The sequence below is a fragment of the Lynx canadensis genome, chromosome F2, assembly GCF_007474595.2.
Source record: "Lynx canadensis isolate LIC74 chromosome F2, mLynCan4.pri.v2, whole genome shotgun sequence".
NCBI lineage: Eukaryota > Metazoa > Chordata > Mammalia > Carnivora > Felidae > Lynx > Lynx canadensis.
In genome coordinates this window covers 38045492-38065129 of record NC_044320.2, presented here as the reverse complement: position 1 = coordinate 38065129, position 19638 = coordinate 38045492, and the positions used below count along the sequence as shown (strand labels likewise).

General features: G+C 34.1%; 1 protein-coding gene across 2 annotated transcripts in view; it reads left to right on the top strand.

Annotated features, from left to right (window-relative positions):
• Positions 1-19638, top strand: part of VPS13B (vacuolar protein sorting 13 homolog B) — an 820834-nt gene that overhangs the window by 114569 nt on the left and 686627 nt on the right. For both annotated transcript variants that reach the window (XM_030304021.2, XM_032591891.1), the window contains 3 exons: positions 2842-3011; positions 6006-6200; positions 18368-18492. In XM_030304021.2, the coding sequence (XP_030159881.1) occupies positions 2842-3011; positions 6006-6200; positions 18368-18492 (490 nt within the window). The remainder of the gene's footprint in view (positions 1-2841; positions 3012-6005; positions 6201-18367; positions 18493-19638) is intronic.

The following is a 19638-nucleotide window of genomic DNA, read 5'->3' as shown; positions in this document are numbered from 1 at the left end:
ATTAGGGTAACTGTTCCAGGAGGTTGTCTTAGACCCAGAATTCCTTCTGTCTTGTTATTCTACCATTCTCTGAGACACGTCTCCTCTATATGGTAAGTGTTGGCCCACCATTACAATATTGAATTTGAATCAACAGGAAAGGGGGAACAAGAGAAAATGGTAGGTATGTAGTTTCATTTCATAATATGGCTCTGTCACCCATTGACCAAAACTTAGTAACATGTCCCTATAGCTAACGTCAGGGGAGGCTGGAAAGTATAGTTTCTGGGAGTTTCAATACTAAAGTTCAGAGGGTTTTGTTGCTAAAAGAAAGGTTGTAATTAGCAGTTTCTTCTACAGTGGAATTATGCCCTACACACATACACACACACGTATAATAACATGAATTTTTATCTGAAGCCGTTTATCATCTCAAAAACATGATTGTGTGTGTGTATGCACAAATTGAAATTGTTTCACACTTTTGGATATTTCTGTCAAAACACGAAAACCTCTCTTACTATTGGTATAAATGTATAGAAATGAAAAAAAATGGAAAGAGAATAGTAAGAGAATAGTAAGAAAGAGTTTTATTTCTTTGTAAAAAAAAAAAAGAGTAGTTTAAATGGTGCTTGTCATAGAATTTAGAATATAGAGTAATCATCTTTCCTGTATTTTAGCAAATTGTTACACTTCCAAGTTTGGATTAGATTCCTGTACACTTTCAATGTTGTGAACACCTCTGAGAGTTCCTTTAATGGGAAGTGTTTTGTTTGGGGTATCTTCTGGGACATCTTCAGATACCTTCATTCTTTTTATCACAACCACTTTCTTCGTCAACATCAGTTTTTCTTCACTAAGTTCCCCTAGCTACATAGCAAGAGTCTTTCCAATGATATGCTGTTGATATTCCCACAGTCACCTGTTTCTTCCCTAACTCCTTGTATGTTACCAGTATGTTTCTTTGCTGCACTTTCATCTTTGATTGGCAGTTCTGTTTAAATTATACATTTTTGCAAAATGTCACATAGGTTTATCACTGGTAAACAAGGAGGCGATACAACTACATGCTTTGCTGTCTATACATAGTTAAATAACAGGTATGAGATACCAGTAACCAAACCTGACAGACTTTGAAAGAAGTGACATGATTGATCACTGATCATGATGCACATTTTTTCTTTATGTTATGATTTATGGAAAGAAGAACTAGTAGTAAGTCTTGTACTTTAAGTAGTTATTATACTGTGGTAACTGATACTTGAACTATTTTTTTGGGGGGGAACTGGCATTTTTAACTAAAACAAGATAACAAATTCATTCATACATATCAGAACTGTGCAAAGTAAGAGCTACTTGATATGAGTGCATATGTATTTAATCTTAAGTACTTAATTCTCCATTTTTAAACTATTAATGTGTAGGGGTATAGTTCTGTGAATTTTGCAGACTTAACCACATTTGTGTAACTGTTTAAGAAATGGTGATTTAGCAGCACTTCAGAAGTCCCCTTTGTGCTCTCCTCTGGTTACTCCTCTGACCCCAAGGGAAACCATTCTCCTTACTTTTAACATGGATTTAGTTATTTTGCTTATTTTATAATTCATGTAAATGGAATCACACAGTATGTATCTTTTGTCACTGGCTTGAGCTTAAATTATGAGATTCATTTCATTGTTACATAGTATCCCTTTATATGAATATACTATAACTTAATTATCCATTATGTTGGTGAGTAGTTTCTAGTTTTTGGTTATTATGATAGTGATGCCACAAACATTCTAGTACATGCCTTTTGGTAAATGTGTACTTTTGGGCATGGAAGAGTGGAATCACTTAGGTACAAGGATTGCATATGTTCACTTTTAGAAGATAATTCCAAACTGTTTTCCCAAGTGGTTAAACCACTTTATGCTCTTATCAGAGGTTTGAAGAGTTTTAATTGCTCTTGATTGGAGGCTGGCAAACTATGACTTACTGCCTCTTTTTGTGCAACAGATGAGCTAATGGATTTTGTGTTTTAAATGGTTGGAAAAAAAAAAGAATTACACTTTATGACACATGAACTCTATGTGAAATTTAATATTCAGTTTCTATAGGTAAAGTTTTATTAAGACATAATCATGCTCATTCAGTTCTGTATTGTCTGTGGCTGCTTTTGTGCTACGGTGGCAGAGTTGAGTAGTTGCGACACACTATATGGCCCACAAACATAAATATTTGCTGTGTGGCTATGTAAAAAGTTTGCTGCATGCTTGCCAGCACTTAGTAGTAGTCTTTTTCATTTTAACCATTCTAATGGGTTGCAATGCTATTACATTTGCATTTATCTGATAATTGATGATATTATCTAGCTTTTGATAGAATTTTTGTCCATTTGGATATATTATCTTTTGCTTGTTCAGATGTTTTTTTCACCTATTTTTCTATTGAATTGTTCATTAATGATTTTTATGTGGTTTTGCGTTAAACAGTTTTTAGTATGCTCTGAGTCCTTTGATAGTATGCTCTGAGTCCATCTATCTATCTACAGCAAATATCTTCTCCCTGTTTGTGACTTGCTTTTGCATTATCTTAATGGTGTTTTAATGAACAGAAGCTGTTATTTTTTTAACAAAAGAGATTAAAAATTTCTTTAAAATATTAAAAATATCTTAAAATAAAATATGTAAATTTTATATAGTAAAGACATAAATTTATATTCTATAGTAATGTAACTTGTATTTGTTAAAGTTAATATTATTTTTCAACTGTTTCATTGTTGAAAAGAAAAATACAATTTGACCTTAAAATTTGGGAACCAGTTAATCATTTAAAAAAATTTAAAATAATTTTTTATATATTTGTATTATTTCATTTTAGATATTAAGGATGAAAATGAAACCACACTGAATCCTGAAGAAGTGGCATCTTTGGAGGAATATATTCCTACCCGACATACAAGTATTACTCTCCTCAAATGTACCTGTACTATTTTCATGGCTGAATTCAACTTGTTGGATCATTTGTTGCCTGTCATTATGGGAGAAAAGGTATATTTTGGAGTTTACTACTTTTTTCCTCATGTATGCATATTTGTAGGTCCTATGCTATTGTAAGGAAGGTGATTGAGTAAAAGAATATGTGCTTATATACTTATCCATGGTGATGTTAAAGCAATGTAACTATGATTGTTAATTCTTAGAAAGTTGTGTGTGTGTATGTGTATATGCATGTGTATATGCATATTTTTAAATCTCAAGCTAAGGCTGTATAAAGAAATGTTGAAGAGCATGGGTCTAGAGGTCAGTCCACATACAAACTATGACACCTTGCTTTTATTTCTAAACTTATTTCTGAAAAACAACAACAAAAAAAACATTTTTCAGGTGGGCTGACAGATTCAGTTAGTAAAGAAGCAACAAGCCTAGGTAGATTCAAATGGTTTATTACTTACATATAGACAGAAAAAAAAATCATTAATGGTGTCAGCTTGCCGTGTCCCTTTCAGGATGACCTTGAAACCAGAGGGCCAAAATGACATGCAGCACACATGGTAGGGTACCCTGTTGTCAAGAGTTCAATTCCACACTTCATCTAAGCAGTTGTGTAGCTACAGCTGTACCCTGAGAGGGGTAAGTGGAAACTCTGTGTCTCACCTGAATGAGGGATGCTACTAGCAGTCTCCCTCAAGAGAGAAGGTGAGAAGTGGTTTTTTAGAAGATCTTTGCAAGACGGGACCAGTTGATTGGGTGTCCCATCTGTGGCTCAGGTCATGATCTCACAGTCCGTGGGCTCGAGCCTCGCATCGGGCTATGCTGACAGCTCAGAGCCTGGAGCCTGCTTCAGATTCTGTGTCTGTCTTTCTCTGCCCCTCCCTGCTCATGGTCTGTCTCTCTCAAAATTGAATAAACATTAGAAAAAATAAAAAAATTCTTTGCAAGACCACCTATCTTCTCATGGTCTGAGAGTCATGGGATGTTCTACCAAGGCTTAGGTCTGCTGTGGTTGCATCTTGCCTTTGTGTGGTCTACATAGATTTGTGGAAGATTGTCAGGGTGGCACAGAGGTATTCCCATACAGTACCTAGCTCTTAGAATTTTTTCAATAATAAATGAGATAATGCACATGAACAATTTTGCACATATTAAGAACACAATAGTAATTACTATTGTTGTTGTCAATGAGGACTTCCTGGATGATTAATATTGTTTTAGGCCATACACAATTTATTGCTTTCTGCATTTGCCATATACATAATAAGCTGTTATTTGTTTTTTTATTCTTTTGGCTATATTTCTTTTGATATCTACATAATGATAATGATAGAAGGAAAAAGTATCCTAACTTTTAGAAGAATTTGTGGAAGTATGACAGGAAGTCAGTTGCCTATTATACAGTAGTTTCATTTTGTGTATCTGTGCCCTGTCATCCACTGGCAGTTGTATTGCTGGGTAAAGAGACTGGGGAAAATGTCAATGGAGAAAAAGTGTCTTAATATTAGACATGAACTTCAAAACAACTATGGTTAATGAGTTCAAGAAAGAGACAAAAAGGTAGAAGGTTTCAGAAGAGACCTCGATCCATAAAAAAAGAACCAAAACATTCTGGAACTGAAAACTATAGCACAAGTTAGAAATAATGGATGGAAAAAGATGTATCATTTAAATGCAAATCCAAGGAAAAACAGTATGGCTAATCTAATACTGGAAAATTGTAGAGCTTAAGACCAAGAAACATTTTTAGAAATGGTTATTTCATAATAAGTGTTAACGTCAAGAATAGAACAACATAGATAATTCTTACAGATGGTATGTTGAATGAAAGCAGGCAGTAATAAGTATGTACTGTATGATTCCATAAAGTTCAAGAATAGGTAAAACTAATCTGTGGTGATTGTAATGAGAGTGAGTATTGGCTACCTCTGGTGGCAATCCAATATGTTGCCTGGGAAGGGATATAGGAGAGCATTCTAGAATGCTTGAAATGGGTGGTGGTTACAGATGTAAAATTTTGTTGAGCTCTTCACTTAATGTTTGTATGCTTTACCATATGTTATACCTCAGTAATCCAAAATAAAATCACTTGAAAAAGTAATTTCTTAATAAGTGTCATTTAAAAATTACTAATAGTCAGAAAAGCATGTTCAACCATGTTCACTCAACATGGTTACTCAACAGTGTTTGTGAGTAATGGCACTGTTGGCTTTTTGGAGTTGATAAGTATTGCATTAGCATTTACCATCTTTAGCCAGTGCCTGCTAAATCCTAGTATTGCTCCCCAATTATTGTGACAATGAAAGACAGGCAAAACTGTGAAGCCACTCTTGTCACACGTATTTTCATGTACGTCTGGATGGAAGGTCATACTGTACCTCTTTGAGAATGACAGTATGGCATTTTAGGGGACTAAGTTATTTCTAAGACCCGAAGGGGTTGCTTGCTAATCAGGGTTCATACTCTGGACATCTTGCAACCTACCTGCATTTATTTGGAAGCTTGGGAAGGTTCTGTAACACTGAAAGTACCAAGACTAATGCAAAATTCTTAAGATTTTATGAGCCTTTAGCATGTATTTTTAGTAGATATGGATCAGGGATTTTTCCATCCTGCAAATTTTACTTCTTGTGTGAGTAGTCTTCTTGGTTTCTTAGTCATCTAGATATGAATAAAGGACAAGAAGACAAATGGTGGCTGGCTCTGAGATACCTAGGACAATATTTAGGAATGGTCGAGCATAGGAAAATACCTTTAAATGTGCTGAAGCACACATAGTGAACTCTTCCAGTTGACTGAAAAATAAAAAGTTTAGCTAAATGGTTAGTAATAATTTTACAATAAATACACATTTTTGAAATCTAGGACATACTTAAAAATATGTAGAAGATGTTTATATTTGGTTATGGTAAAAGAGTCCCACAGAAAGTCATCATTTTGTAGATTGATTTGATAACATTGCAAAAAATGCTAGTCTGAGACTTATATAGAGGGGATTGCATGCCAATCACTGTTTTCCTGAAATATAAATTGAACTCTGTTATTTTCTAGAACTCAAGTAACTTCATGAATACTACAAACTTCCAGTCTCTTCGGCCTTTGCCATCCATTCAGATACTGGTGGATAAAATTAATCTGGAACATTCTGTGCCAATGTATGCTGAACAGTTGGTGCATGTGGTCAGCAATCTTACTCAGCCATCTGATAATTTGCTTCATTATTGCTATGCACACTGCTACCTTAAGGTAGGAAAAGTGAATTTTGTTTATTAGTACCTCTTTGGCTCTCCGAGAATTAAATAGCTTTTTCCTGGAGTTGTAACTTCAGAGTTAGTATCCCATAAGATGAGATTTAAATGATATATAATAGATATTCATTATTCAACATAAATAAAAGTGTACCTCTTTTGAAGTTACTTCTTCATTTATTTGGGATTAATGGCTTGATGTTTATAAGATAATTATGATTTTTGAAGATTTTGTATGTCACCGATGGTAATTATTAGTGAATTATTAGTGAAGGACCACTTAGTTTATAGGGATTTTTTAAAAATTTTTTTTATATTTATTTATTTGTTTTGAGAGAGAGACAGAACACAAGTTGGGGAGGGGCAGAGAGAGGAGACACAGAATCTGAAGCAGGCTCCAGGCTCTGAGCTGTCAGCACAGAGCCTGACTTGAGTCTTGAACTCACAAACTGTGAGATCACAACCTGAGCCGGATGCTTAACCAACTGAGCCACCCAGGCACCCCATTTTATAGGTATGTTTTAAAAAACTTATGATTTCTTTGAGGGGAGCATTTATGTGAGATAATGCTTTATAAAGGATTAGCACATTTGTTTTTTTTAGTTACTTTCCTCTTATTGAATTGATGTTAATTTCTTGACACAAAAGGAGAACGCTTAATGCTTTAAATCAAGTTACAGAAATTATTGGGAGGCATAATGCATAAATAATGCATTCCAGTATAGGTACATAAATAAACCCAAATGTTGAGTAATAAGTAGTTTTGCTTAAGCAAACACAGATGTATAGTTTAAGTAGAGACAACATATATCTAATCAAATTCTTTTATGGACTAAAGCAAACTATACAAACTTGAATTCAAGCATAAGTACTAGATGCACTAAATTTCATGTAAAGGACTCCAAAATTAGAGAACTCCAAAAGCATATTCCTGATTTTATTGGTTTATGCTTTATTGTTCCATGTTTCACAGTTTCAAAATATTTACATATTTGTAGGACATAAAGAAACCAATATAAATGTAACAGTTTTAGATCACCTCTAGTTGAAGATGTTCAAATTTGTTTTCAAACCATGTAGAGTAGAATAATGTGATTTCCTAGAAGTCCATGTGAAGCCCATTTTTAAGAAGATGGTGGCGACTCTACTCCCTTGATGAGAGTGACGCTCTTTCAAAGGGGTGTGGACACAGGAAAGTGTGATTCATAGGAGTCATTATTGGAATTATTTATCACAGTGTTTTATGTCATGTGGAGAGTAGCAGAAAGTATTTTTGAAAGCTAGATATATAGGTAATATTTTATATTGTGCTTTTTTATTCATTCTTGTAATTCACTGAAGTGTATTTTTCCAAATATTTTTATGACTTGAATATCAGATTATAATGTTCAGAATATTTGCCTTGTTTTGTTGAAACAGGACTAATTTTAGGCAGTTCACTAACCCTTCCAAGGTATTCTGCTTACGTAGGGTTCATCAGTTTGGTAAATATTAAGTTCTTTACATAGTGCAGACACTCAGCATTAAAGATGAATAAGGCATGTCCCATCCTTTAGGAGAATGGTCACCAAAGCCAATGGTCACCAATGTGGTTGTCCTCCATACTGACATAAAAGCTACTGGGATTGTTGTTTACTACTACTGTTGTTAATAAGTTAAAAGCTCACTTAATTCTAGTATAATCTAGATAAATTTATGTTTTGGGAAAAGGTCTTTACTTTTACACATAAAAGTTGTCTTTTATATTTTTGTTAATTTGACTAGAGCTATCTATAATGGGTAAGTAAGTATTCCAGGAAGTATGGTTGTTGGGCCAGAGCAAGAATATTATATGTAGAAAAACTCATCATTGACATTAAGAATATTGAATACTTTAAAATATAAAGCTATTGAGTCTTGAATATGTTATTGTTTTTTGGGTGCTTGTTCAGTGGCACCGTACATTTTTAATGTTCAGGATTGGTATAGAGAGATTTTAGTTATTTATTTGGATGTTGGAACTGATCAAAATAACTGATTGTTGTAAAGTTTATAGCAGTTCATGTTACTTGCATAATTACTATAACCTTGAGAAGGTTCCAAAGATAATTTTCCTATTATAGTGCTAAAATATTAAGTAGAGGTTTTAAATGTTTTTTTCATGTGTGTGGCATTTTAGGCCTTAAGTAATTTTCAGTTAAATACTTAAATGCTCAAGTTTATTTTGTATACCTAATTTGACTATAGTGACTGTGGTGAAATGGTGTGTCAGTTAGCTCAATAATGTAATTAAATTATTTTATTTTTTTTCTTAAAATTTTTTTTAAGGTTTATTTAAAATATTTTGAAGAGAGACAGACTGCGAGCAGAGGAAAGGCAGAGAGAGAGGAGAGACACAGAATCCTAAGCAGGCTCTAGCTCTGAGCTGTCAGCACACAGAGTGCTGGGGCTCAACCCATGAACTGTGAGATCATGTCTTAAGCTGAAGTCAGTCACTTAACTCACTGAGCCACCCAGGCGCCCTATAATTAAATTTTTTAATGAGGAGAGTTCGCATGGATGTGTGAAGAAAACTCGCAGATTGGAACTTACTTTTGTATATCTTATCAAGTCCTCTCTGTTTAACTGCTAAACCCTTCCTTTACAATGTGTGTGTGTGTGTGTGTGTGTGTGTGTGTGTGTGTGTGTGTGTAGCATCAAGTAAGCAAGGACATGCAAAGCATCTGATGATTGAAACATGAAGAAAGTAACTTCATGAAAGCACCCTATAAAACTACAATAATAATAAATTTTAGGCCTTGTTACTCATAAGACGATCAGCTATGGCAGATGCTTCAGAGAGATCAAGAAATTATAGTATAATCAAAACCCTTGGCGTTTGTAGATTTGGTATTTTCCACTCAACAAAATAGTATTCTGGGGTTTGGAGAAATGGTAGCTTTATACATGTCTGGTAATGTATAAATTGGTATCATTTTGAGAGTACTTCTGCAGGATCTAATTTGAAAAAAATCTGCCTCATACCCATCCATTCCAATTTTCAATATCTATCTAAAGCAGGGTCAACAAACTTTTCTTAAAAGATCGACAGTAACTATTTTAGACTTTGTGGACCAAGATACAAAATTAGTATCTTATATAATACTTAAATAATAAGCGAGAACAAATTTCCACAGATTTTGAGTTGATGAAAGTAAAATGTTTTAGTGTACATTTTCATAATACAGTTTTACTAATGAGAAGAATGGAATTCTTTTCTTGGGGTAACATTTCACCTCATTGGGGTTCCCACTAGTGTTCCCTGTCACAAAATGGATTATGAATGTTCATATGTAAAAATTATTCTCATTCGCGTAGGCAGTACAAAAACAGGCATTGGGTGAAATTATGACTTGTGGTTGCTAACCCCTGCCCCAGAGAAATTTTTGCATATGGAAATATACACAACTGACGAGGTCTGGATATACTCACAGGGATAGCTCTCTCCAGTGTAATTTTTGGCGGGAATCTAGAAGCGTAATGGTATACATAGGTATGGCACCATTATGTAAATGAAGAAAACAAAATAATGCTAAAGATTGTTCTCAGATATATGAAGTATAACAAGTAGATAAAGGTATAACAAACAAGTGGACAGGAGAACTCCCAAATTTAACTCTCCCCTCCATACCCATTGTAATCACTAACTTACTTTCTGTTTCTATGTATTTGACAGTATGGGACATTATTCTCACTCCATTTTCTAGTTTTTTTTCCTTTTCTCTTCTTTGTCTCTGCTTCTTGTTTTTCTCGTTTTCTTTTTCTTTTTCTCTTTTCGTTTTTCTTTTCTTCTCTTTTTCTTCTTTTTTTTTTCTTTTCTTCTCTGAGAAGGAGGGAGAGCGAGCGAAAGGCGAAGCGCGAGAGAGAGAGAGAGAGAGAGAAGAGAAGATAGAGATCTCAAGCAGGCTCCACGCCCAGTGCAGAGCCTGACCTGGGGATGCATCTCATGACATGAGATCTTGACCTGAGCCCAAAATCAAAGAGTTCAGTGCTTAACCAACTGAGCTATTCAGGCACCCCTCGACATCTATAAAAGAAATCCTACAGCATATGCTGTTTTGTGTCTGGCTTTTTTCACTTAGCATAATGCTTTTAAGGTTCATTCATATTGTAGCATGTATCAGGATTTTATTCCTTTTTTATGGCCGAAGAATAATATTATATGAATATACTGTATGTTGTTTATCCAGTTATCTGTTGATGTGCATTTGTGTTGGTTCTAGTTTTTGGCTATTATGAACAATGTAGTTATGAACATCCGTGTATAGATTTTTGTGTGAAGACAGGTTTTCATTTTTTTGGGTATATACCTAGGTGTGGAGTTGTCTGGTCAAATGGTAACTCTATTTTTAACATTCTTAGGAACCACAGAACTTTTTTCCCAAAAGGATTGTTAAATTGTTTTTCCTGTTCTACTACCACCACATTTTTTACTTCTTCACATCTTCACTAATACTTGTTATTGTCAGTTATATTTGATTTTATTCATCTTAGTCGTCGTAAAATGGTATTTCGTTCTGATTTTGATATGTTTTCATAATGTTTAGTGATGTCGAATTTTTTTTTTCATGTGCTTATTGGCCATTTAGATATATCTTCTTTGGAAAATATCTATTCGGATCTTTTGCCCATTTTTGAATTGTCTGTTACTGAGTTACAAGCATTCATTAGGTATTCTGAAGGATTTTGTTTCTTTAAAAGTGTAGGTGACAAGCCAATTTGACAATAAATTATATTTAAAAAGTGTAGTTGACAGAATGACAGTATTCATATTTTAAAAATTCTGGGTAATGAAAAAATCATTTATTTTCTCAGTTAAATTGTTAGTGGGCTAAGTAAAGAGAAAATATTAATTTCTCTTCATAAGAAAAAAACGTAATTATCATTTTCAGTCCAGAGCTTTTTTGTTTCAGTGGATACGTGAGCAAAAACTAGATTTAGAGGGTTTAAAGAATGAGTAGGCAATGAAAAAAAATGCAGCATTCACAGGCTTCTCTGTCAAGATACTTGCTGATTAAAGATGATAAATGGAATTTACTGAAGGTTGGAGAAGAGATAGTGGTGACAAAGTTTTTTCTTTAAGAATTAAGTGAGGGGCACCTGGGTGGCTCAGTTGGTTAAGTGTCAGACTTTGGCTCAGGTCATGATCTCGTGGTCCATGGGTTCGAGCCCTGTATTGGGCTCCGTGCTGACAGCTCAGAGCCTGGAGCCTGCTTTGGATTCTGTGGTCCCCTCTCTGTCTGCCCCCACTTGTACTGTGTTTTTCTGTCAGTCTTTGCCAAAGATAAATGAACATTAAAAAAAATTACAAAAGATAAGTGGAGAATCTAGCATACTTTTTTGCGAGGGGAAAGATGAAGTGGAGGGAGGCGGAGTGAAAATTGTGAGCTAATATTATGAGCTAACTCAATGAAGCATCAAATTGCGTTCTGGCGAATATGGAGTTTTGCAGAAGCCTTATCTCTTATTTGACCTCACTTTCCCATATGTGAAATAAGTGGGTTTATTTAATATCTAAGCAGTTTTAGCTCTGAGGTTCAGTTTTTAATCAACTAGATCTGATTCCACCCCTGAAGGCTTTCCTTCCCCAAATGTTCATTATTCTGTAGAATTTTCACTATAAGCCTTCTTTCTTTAGTTTTTGCTTATTCCAATGTTATTCTGTAAATGGATTAACCTTTTTTTTTTTTTTTTTTTTTTGTTACTGTTTTACTTTTTTCTTTTTGTAAAATACACTTAACATAAAAATTACCAGGGTGCCTGGCTGACTCATTCGGTAGAGGATGCAACTCTTGATCTGGGTTGTGAGTTTGAGGCCCACATTAGGAGTAGAGATTACTGAAAAAAAAACAAAGGAAAAAAAAAAACATAAAAATTACCAGTTACAGAATTTTTAGTTGTATAGTTCAGGAGAGTAACTACATTCATAATTGTGCAAGTGTCATTACCATCCATCGCCAGAATCTTCTCATGAACCCAAACTAAAACTTTATTAAATTATTCCAAGTCCTCTCTCCTCTGTCCCTGGGTAACCACCATTCTACCCTTTGTTTCTATGAATTTGACTACTTAGTTCCTCATATTAGTGGAATCATATGATGAATGTCCATTTAACTGTTGTATTTTATTAAGATACTGTTTCTAAGATTCATCTATGTCATAGCATATTTAAACTTGCTTACAGTTTGAGTCTGAATAATACTACATTGTATTTATGTACCACATTTTGTAAATACACTCTTTCATTGATGAACACTTGGGTTATTTCCACATTTTGGGTTATATGGATAATGGTGGTAAAAACATGATATGTGAATACCTGTTAACTTCACTGATTTTATTTTCTATATATAGCCTGAAATGGAGTGCTAAATAATACTGTAATTTTATGTTTAATTTAATTTTATTTTTATTTTTTTGGTTTTAAAATTTTAAGTTTATTTATTTATTTGAGAGAGAAAGAGACCGGGACAGGGGTGGAGAGAAAGAGAATCCCAAGTAGGCTCCACACTGTCAGTGCAGAGCCTGATGTGGGGCTCGAACCACAAATCATGAGATCATGACCTGAGCCAAAGTCAGATGTACTTAGCTGACTAAACCACCTGGGTGCTCCATGTTTAATTTTAAATACACAGCATATGATTATGAATAGCAGCTGTGCTATCTTATATATTTTTTAAATATTAAAAAAGGTTTCATTTAAGTTCCTGTTAGTATACATGTAATGTTAATTTCAGGTGTACAACATAGTGATTCAATACTCCATACAACACCTGGTGCTCGTCACAAGTACACTCCTTAATCCCATCACTTATTTAACCCATTCCCCACCCATCTCCACTATGGTACCATCAATTGTTTGCTATAGTTAAGAGCATGTTTCTTGGTTTGCCTTTCTGTTTTTTACCCTTTGGTCATTGTTTTCTTTCTTAAAATCCACATAGAAGTGAAAGCATGTGGTATTTTTTTCTGACTTATTTTACTTGTGTAATAACCTATAGGTCCATCTGAGTTGTTGCATATGACAGGATTTCTTTCTTTTTTATGGCTGTATGGTAATACTTCACTGGGCTTTTTCCATCATTTGGCTGTTGTGGCTGCTGCTGCTATATAAACATTGAGATGCTTGTATCCCTTTGAATTAGTATTTTTGTATTCTTTAGGTAAATACCTAGTAGTGCCATTGCTGAGTCATAGGGTAGTTCTATTTTTAACTTTCTGAGGAACTTCCATACTGTTTTCCAGCGTGGCTGCACCAGTTTACATTCTCACCAACAGTGCAAGAGGGTTCCCCTTTCTCCACGTTTTTGCCAGCATCTGTTGTTTCTTGTGTTCTTGAGTTTAGCCATTTTAACAGGTTTGAGTTTTGTATTTGTATTTGTTACAGTTTTGATTTGTATTTCTCTGATAATAAGCAACATTGAACATCTTTTCATGTGTCTGTTGGCCATATGGATGTCTTTTTTGGAAAAAGACATACATATTCATGTCTTCTGCCCATTTTTTATTTGGGTTATTTGGTTTTGGGTGTTGAGTTTGATAAGTTCTTTATATATTTTGATACTAAATCACTGTTGGGTATGTCATTTCCAAATATCTTCTCCGATTCTGTAGGTTGCCTTGTAGTGTTATTGATTGTTTCCTTTGCTCTGCAGAAGTTTCTTATTTTGATGCAGTCCCAAAAGTTTATTTGTGCTTTTGTTTCCCTTGCCTTCGGAGACATATCTAAAAAGCAGTTGCTATGGCTGATGTCAAAAAGGTTACTGCTTGTGTTCTCTTCTAGGATTTTTATGTTTTCAAGTTTCACATTTAGGTCTTTAATCCATTTTGAATTATTTTTGTGTATGGTGTAAAAAAGTGGTCCAGTTTCATTCTTCTGCATGTTCATGTCCAGTTTTCCCAATACCATTTGCTGAAGTGACTTTTCCCCATTGGATATTCTTTCCTTTGTCAAAGATTAATTGACCATATAGTTGTGGCTTCATTTCTGGGTTTTCTGTTTTGTTCCATTGATCTAAGTGTGTATTTTTGTTACAGTGCCACACTGTCTTGATCACTACAGCTTTGTAGTATAACTGGAAGTTCAGAATTGTGATGCCTCCAGTTTTGTTTTTCTTTTTCACGATTGCTTTGGCTATTTGGGGTCTTCTGTGGTTCCATACAAATTTTAGGATTGTTTTTTTCTAGCTCTGTGAAAAATGCTGGTAGTATTTTGATAGGGATTGGATTAAATATGTAGATTGCTTTGGGTGGTATAGACATTTTAACAATATTAGTTTTCATCTATGAGCATGGGGTATTTTTCTATTTATGTCATCTTAAGTTTCATTCATCATTATTGTGTAATTTTCAGAGTACAGGTCTTTTACTTCTTTGGTTTGGTTATTTCTAGATATTTTATTGTTTTTGGTGCAATTGTAAATGGGATTGATTCCTTAATTTTTCCTTCTGCTGCTTCATTGTTGGTGATAGAAATGCAACAGATTTATGGATGAGTTTCATCATGAAGTCAATGCTTGATTTTTTTTTTTCTGTCCCTTTAAGAAAGGGACATATCTTTAGGATGTTGGTTATACTATTGTACCGGGTGTCTTAAATGACAATAGCATAAAAATGATTATTTTACATCACAATTAGTATGTTTTCATATCATTTACAGTTAGTGTGTTTTTATACTTTTTGCCTTTTATTATTGAAAATTATAATATAGCATAGTAATTTTATTAAAAACTTACTAGAAATTTTTATATTTCTAAATCTACAGTTTCTTCTATTTATATTAATTCAAGGACATTGTGAAGTGTTAAAATATAGATGATAAATTTTTAATATTCTAATTGGATTTTTTAAAAGGTGGCACTACATGTTGAATTGTTTATTTAATGTGATGTATAAGTCATCTTATTCAAGGTGACCTTTCCTTCAGCTAAAATTTTTATTGGTATTTACACTTACAGCTTCATATGTTTTTTTGCTGGTTCAGATGATTAGTTGCAGTGTTCAGTACTTTTACTCTGTTTCTGAGTATATAAACTATCCTTGGTGAAAGCAACTTCAATTTATACTCTGTTTCCATTTTTCTAGAAAAAGTTTTTGTAATGTTGGTTAAGGGCTGTGGACAAGTTAAGTAGGTATTATAAATCTATGTAATTACTGTAATTACATTTTTTTTAGCGTCTATTTATATTTGAGAGAGACAGAGAGAGAGAGAGAGAGAGAGCGCGCACGTGAACGGAGGAGGGGCAGAGAGAAAGGCAGACACAGAATCCAAAGCAGGTTCCAGGCTCTGAGCTGTTAGCACAGAGCCCGATGCGGGGCTCAAACTCATGAACCATGAGATCACGACCTGAGTTGAAGTCAGATGCTTAACCAACTGAGCCACCCAGGCGCCCCTAAATTTTTTTAATGTTTGTTTATTTTTGAGAGAGACAGAGACAGAATACGAGTGAGTTAGGGGCAGAGAGAGAGGGGGGCACAGAAGCTGAAGCAGGCTCCAGGCTCTGAGCTGTCAGCACAGAGCCCAACACAGGGCTCCAACACATGAATGGTGAGATCATGACCTGAGGGGAAGTTGGACGCTTAACGGACTGAGCCACGGAGGCGACCCTTCGTTATTGTAATTTAAAACAATTTTTTTTTCAACGTTTATTTATTTTTGGGACAGAGAGAGACAGAGCATGAACGGGGGAGGGGCAGAGAGAGAGGGAGACACAGAATCGGAAGCAGGCTCCAGGCTCTGAGCCATCAGCCCAGAGCCTGACGTGGGGCTCGAACTCCCGGACCGCGAGATCGTGACCTGGCTGAAGTCAGACGCTTAACCGACTGCGCCACCCAGGCGCCCCTCGTTATTGTAATTTAAAAGAGAGTTGGGGGCGCCTGGGTGGCTCAGTTGGTTGGGTGTCCAACTTCAGCCCAGGTCATGATCCCATGCTTTGTGGGTTCGAGCCCCGCGTTGGGCTCTGTGCTGACAGCTCGGAGCCTGGAGCCTGCTTCGGATTCTGTGTCTCCCTCTCTCTCTCTGCCCCTCCCCTGCTTGCACTGTCTTTTTCTGTCTCCCAAAAATAAATAAATATTAAAAAATGAAAAAGAGAGTTGGAAATTGGTTATTTTGAATAATTTTTGGGGGGAGAAAGAGGGAAAGAGTGTGTTTTGGGGGTACAGAGGGAGATAGGAAGAGAGAATCTTAAGCAGGCTGCACTCCCAGCCTGGAGCCCTATGTGGGGCTTGATCTCATGACCGTGAGATGATGACCTGAGGTGAAATCAAGATTTGGACACTCACCTGAATACTGAGCCACCTAGGCTGCCCTGAAATAATTGCTTTTGATATAGTAGGTAGGCCCTCTTTCATTATATTTGCCTGAATGTTCTCTTAGAAGTGTCTCTGAACAGCATACAAATTTAATAATAGTTTAAAAAATATTACAGAATAAGGTATGGTTTCCCCAGAGTCTTTTGCAGTTCTGCAAACATCCAGCAGGGATCTCCTCTACACCCAGTTTCCATCTGAGTATAATTACTGATAGTGTCTGTGATTATACTGTTTGGGCATTTTATAGAATATTAGAAAGTGCCTTGAGAGAGTTCTTAGTTGGACACAGATAATGTAATATGATAAAATATTAACCTTATTCATAGTCTAGAAATATTTGGAGGTTGGGCAATTTTTACAATATTTTTATTAAATGGCATAGTAATTGTAAAGTTTAGAATCTTTTACAATGGGCCTTTTAGAGGAAATGTGAAATGCTGAAATTGCACAGTGCCTAAAAATTCTTTGCATACAGTATTGCTCAGAACAAGTCTTTAAAGAGAATGGATGTGGATAACTTAATTTTCAAGGTTGATCATTTAAGTATTAGAAACATTTTTTCTCAATCTGTATTTCTTGCCACGTGGTTGACAGTAGGATTTATAGGAATTAATAGGTGTTCACTTTCATTTTCTTTGATAGTAATTAGGTAGGTCCTTTGAAATGAAGTTTTTCTCTAAAAATATGTAATTCTAACTAATGTCTCATTTCTAAAAAATTATTTTGTTCACTTAAAACTGACTTTAAAGGAAATGATTTGACATTGTCAGTTTGATGAATGATAGGGACATGATAGCTTTTTGAAACCACTTGGGAATAGTTTAATACTTTTTTAAGAAATTGATGATCAGTTTATAAGTTCATTGAATGAAAGTATTTTTGAAAATTGAACAATCTTAAACATGTTTCATTGTAGAACTTATCAGTTAATATAAATCCTAGAGATAGGAAATTCAGTGCTTTATGAATCCAAGGAGTAAAAAATAATAAGGAAAGATAAGTGTTAGGGTTAACTTACTTTAGTATGTTGTTGGAAACCAGTAACTTTGTTTTGTATCCCTGTGTGTTAGCGTTTTATGTTTGAGATGTTTATCTTTTATATTATTGGAACGAATTGGAACTCATTTGTAGTAAGTTCTCTACAGTGGTTCATGTAAAATGTGATGTTATATTGGTTCTTCCTTCAAAGCAAATATACTGTTCAGGAATTTTAAGGAATGCTTTTAAAATTTTTGAGTGTGATCTCGTTTTAAGTATAAACATATGAAGAGTAATGTATGTCATGTACCAAATTTCCTGGGGTGAAAACATTAGCCATACAATTTTCACAAAAGAAAGGGGTACTTTGTAACATTTTAGGATATATTTGGATATCCTTTTTGTGTGTGCATAATGTAAGTTGAAGGCAAATACATTTTTGATTGTTTTTGTCGTAATTAATGTTTTTTAGGCATTAAATGATATTAACAGTAATTTACTAATTTTTACAATGTGCACAATACAGGCAGTTTATATTACTAGAAAGTGTGTGCATTTTAGCAGACAATAAAACACTAAATAATAATTATGTTTAGAAACAAAATGTGAAACTTAGAGTTAGTAAGAAGCAGTGATCTTTCAGGGACATGAAAAATACTGTATGTTTAAATCTCTTAATTTGGATTTAGTCAATGTTAAATTGAATAAAAGAAAATGTTGATGTTTGGGAAGTGGAAAAAGACATTGGAACATATTTAGTGTGCAGCTGTTGTAGAGCAAATTGAAACTGACGTATTTCATCCTGTGCTTATTAAAACTTTGTCTCTGTGAACATTTGGATCTTTTTTTTTGTTTCAGATATTTGGTTTCCAGGCAGGACTGACATCTTTGGATTGTAGGGGATCTTACTGCTTACCTGTACCGATTATTCCCTCTTTCAGCACTGCTCTTTATGTTAAACTTCTGAAACTACCCACATGCTGGTAAGTATTATGTTAAAATATGGCTTATGGCAATTTTCATGTATTATGAAGGGGAAAAAACTCAGTCGTGTCTCTTATGCAAGTGTGTTAGTTTTATACAAAACCTTAGAAAAATATCTGAAGTTCTTCTGCCTTTTACTGAGACATTAAAAATCTCTCTTTAATGCCTGAAGTATACTAGATCATAGTCTCTTGTGGTAATGTTAACTGTTGTCGGGGTAATAACTGTTAATCCATGTTGGAACTAGAGTAAACTGTTGCTGCTTCATACTGTACTAGTAACTGTAAGGGCAAGTACCTTATTTTTGCCTTTTTAAGAGGATATGGACAAAGATTTTTAAAAGTTGCCATTTAATATCAAAGCCTAAGTATTTGTCACCTAAATAACAATTTCATGTGTATTCATAGGCACTGAGAAAAGTATACCCATAACATAGATTAGACATTTGATATGTCTGTAGTTAATGTATTTTAGATGAAACGGATTTTAGACCATATTTTCATTTATTTTTAGGTTACTTTATTTGGAGGTCGTATTTCTTTAAATTGAAAGGGGTTTATAGAAAGAAAGCCAGTAGTTATGACTTCTTAAATTTTAGTTGAAAACAAACTTTAATATATTAAAAAGAAAATTGCTTGAAGGTATGAAAAAAGGTTTCAAAACATGAATATATTCTAGTGAAATAGTTCTACATTTTAAAATTTAGATTACTTTTATTATTTGGATGGAATATATCTTTGCTTTCCCATCCTAATTAGTAAGCTAATTTTTACAGATTGTTAATTTCTATTAGTTATTTATGAAAAGCAACATGACTTCTAGAAAATATATTTATCTGAAGTGCTTCATTTATTAAAAATATATTTCTTTAATAACTTTTAAAATGAAATTTATAAATTGCTCACATCTTTAAAAATTTTACCTATTGATCCAGAAAATTAAAAAAATATAGAAGTTGCAGTTAATTAAGTCTTGGAACCAGTTTTTTTTGGTAAAATAAAACCAATTAAATGATCATTCTTAATTTTCTCTTGATAAGTTTAATTTTGTCCTTAGTCATCCATATTCCACGCGTGTCATATATTATGTTGTATAGAGATTTACTTTTTAACTTTTTATTTGTATATACATAACATGTTGTATTT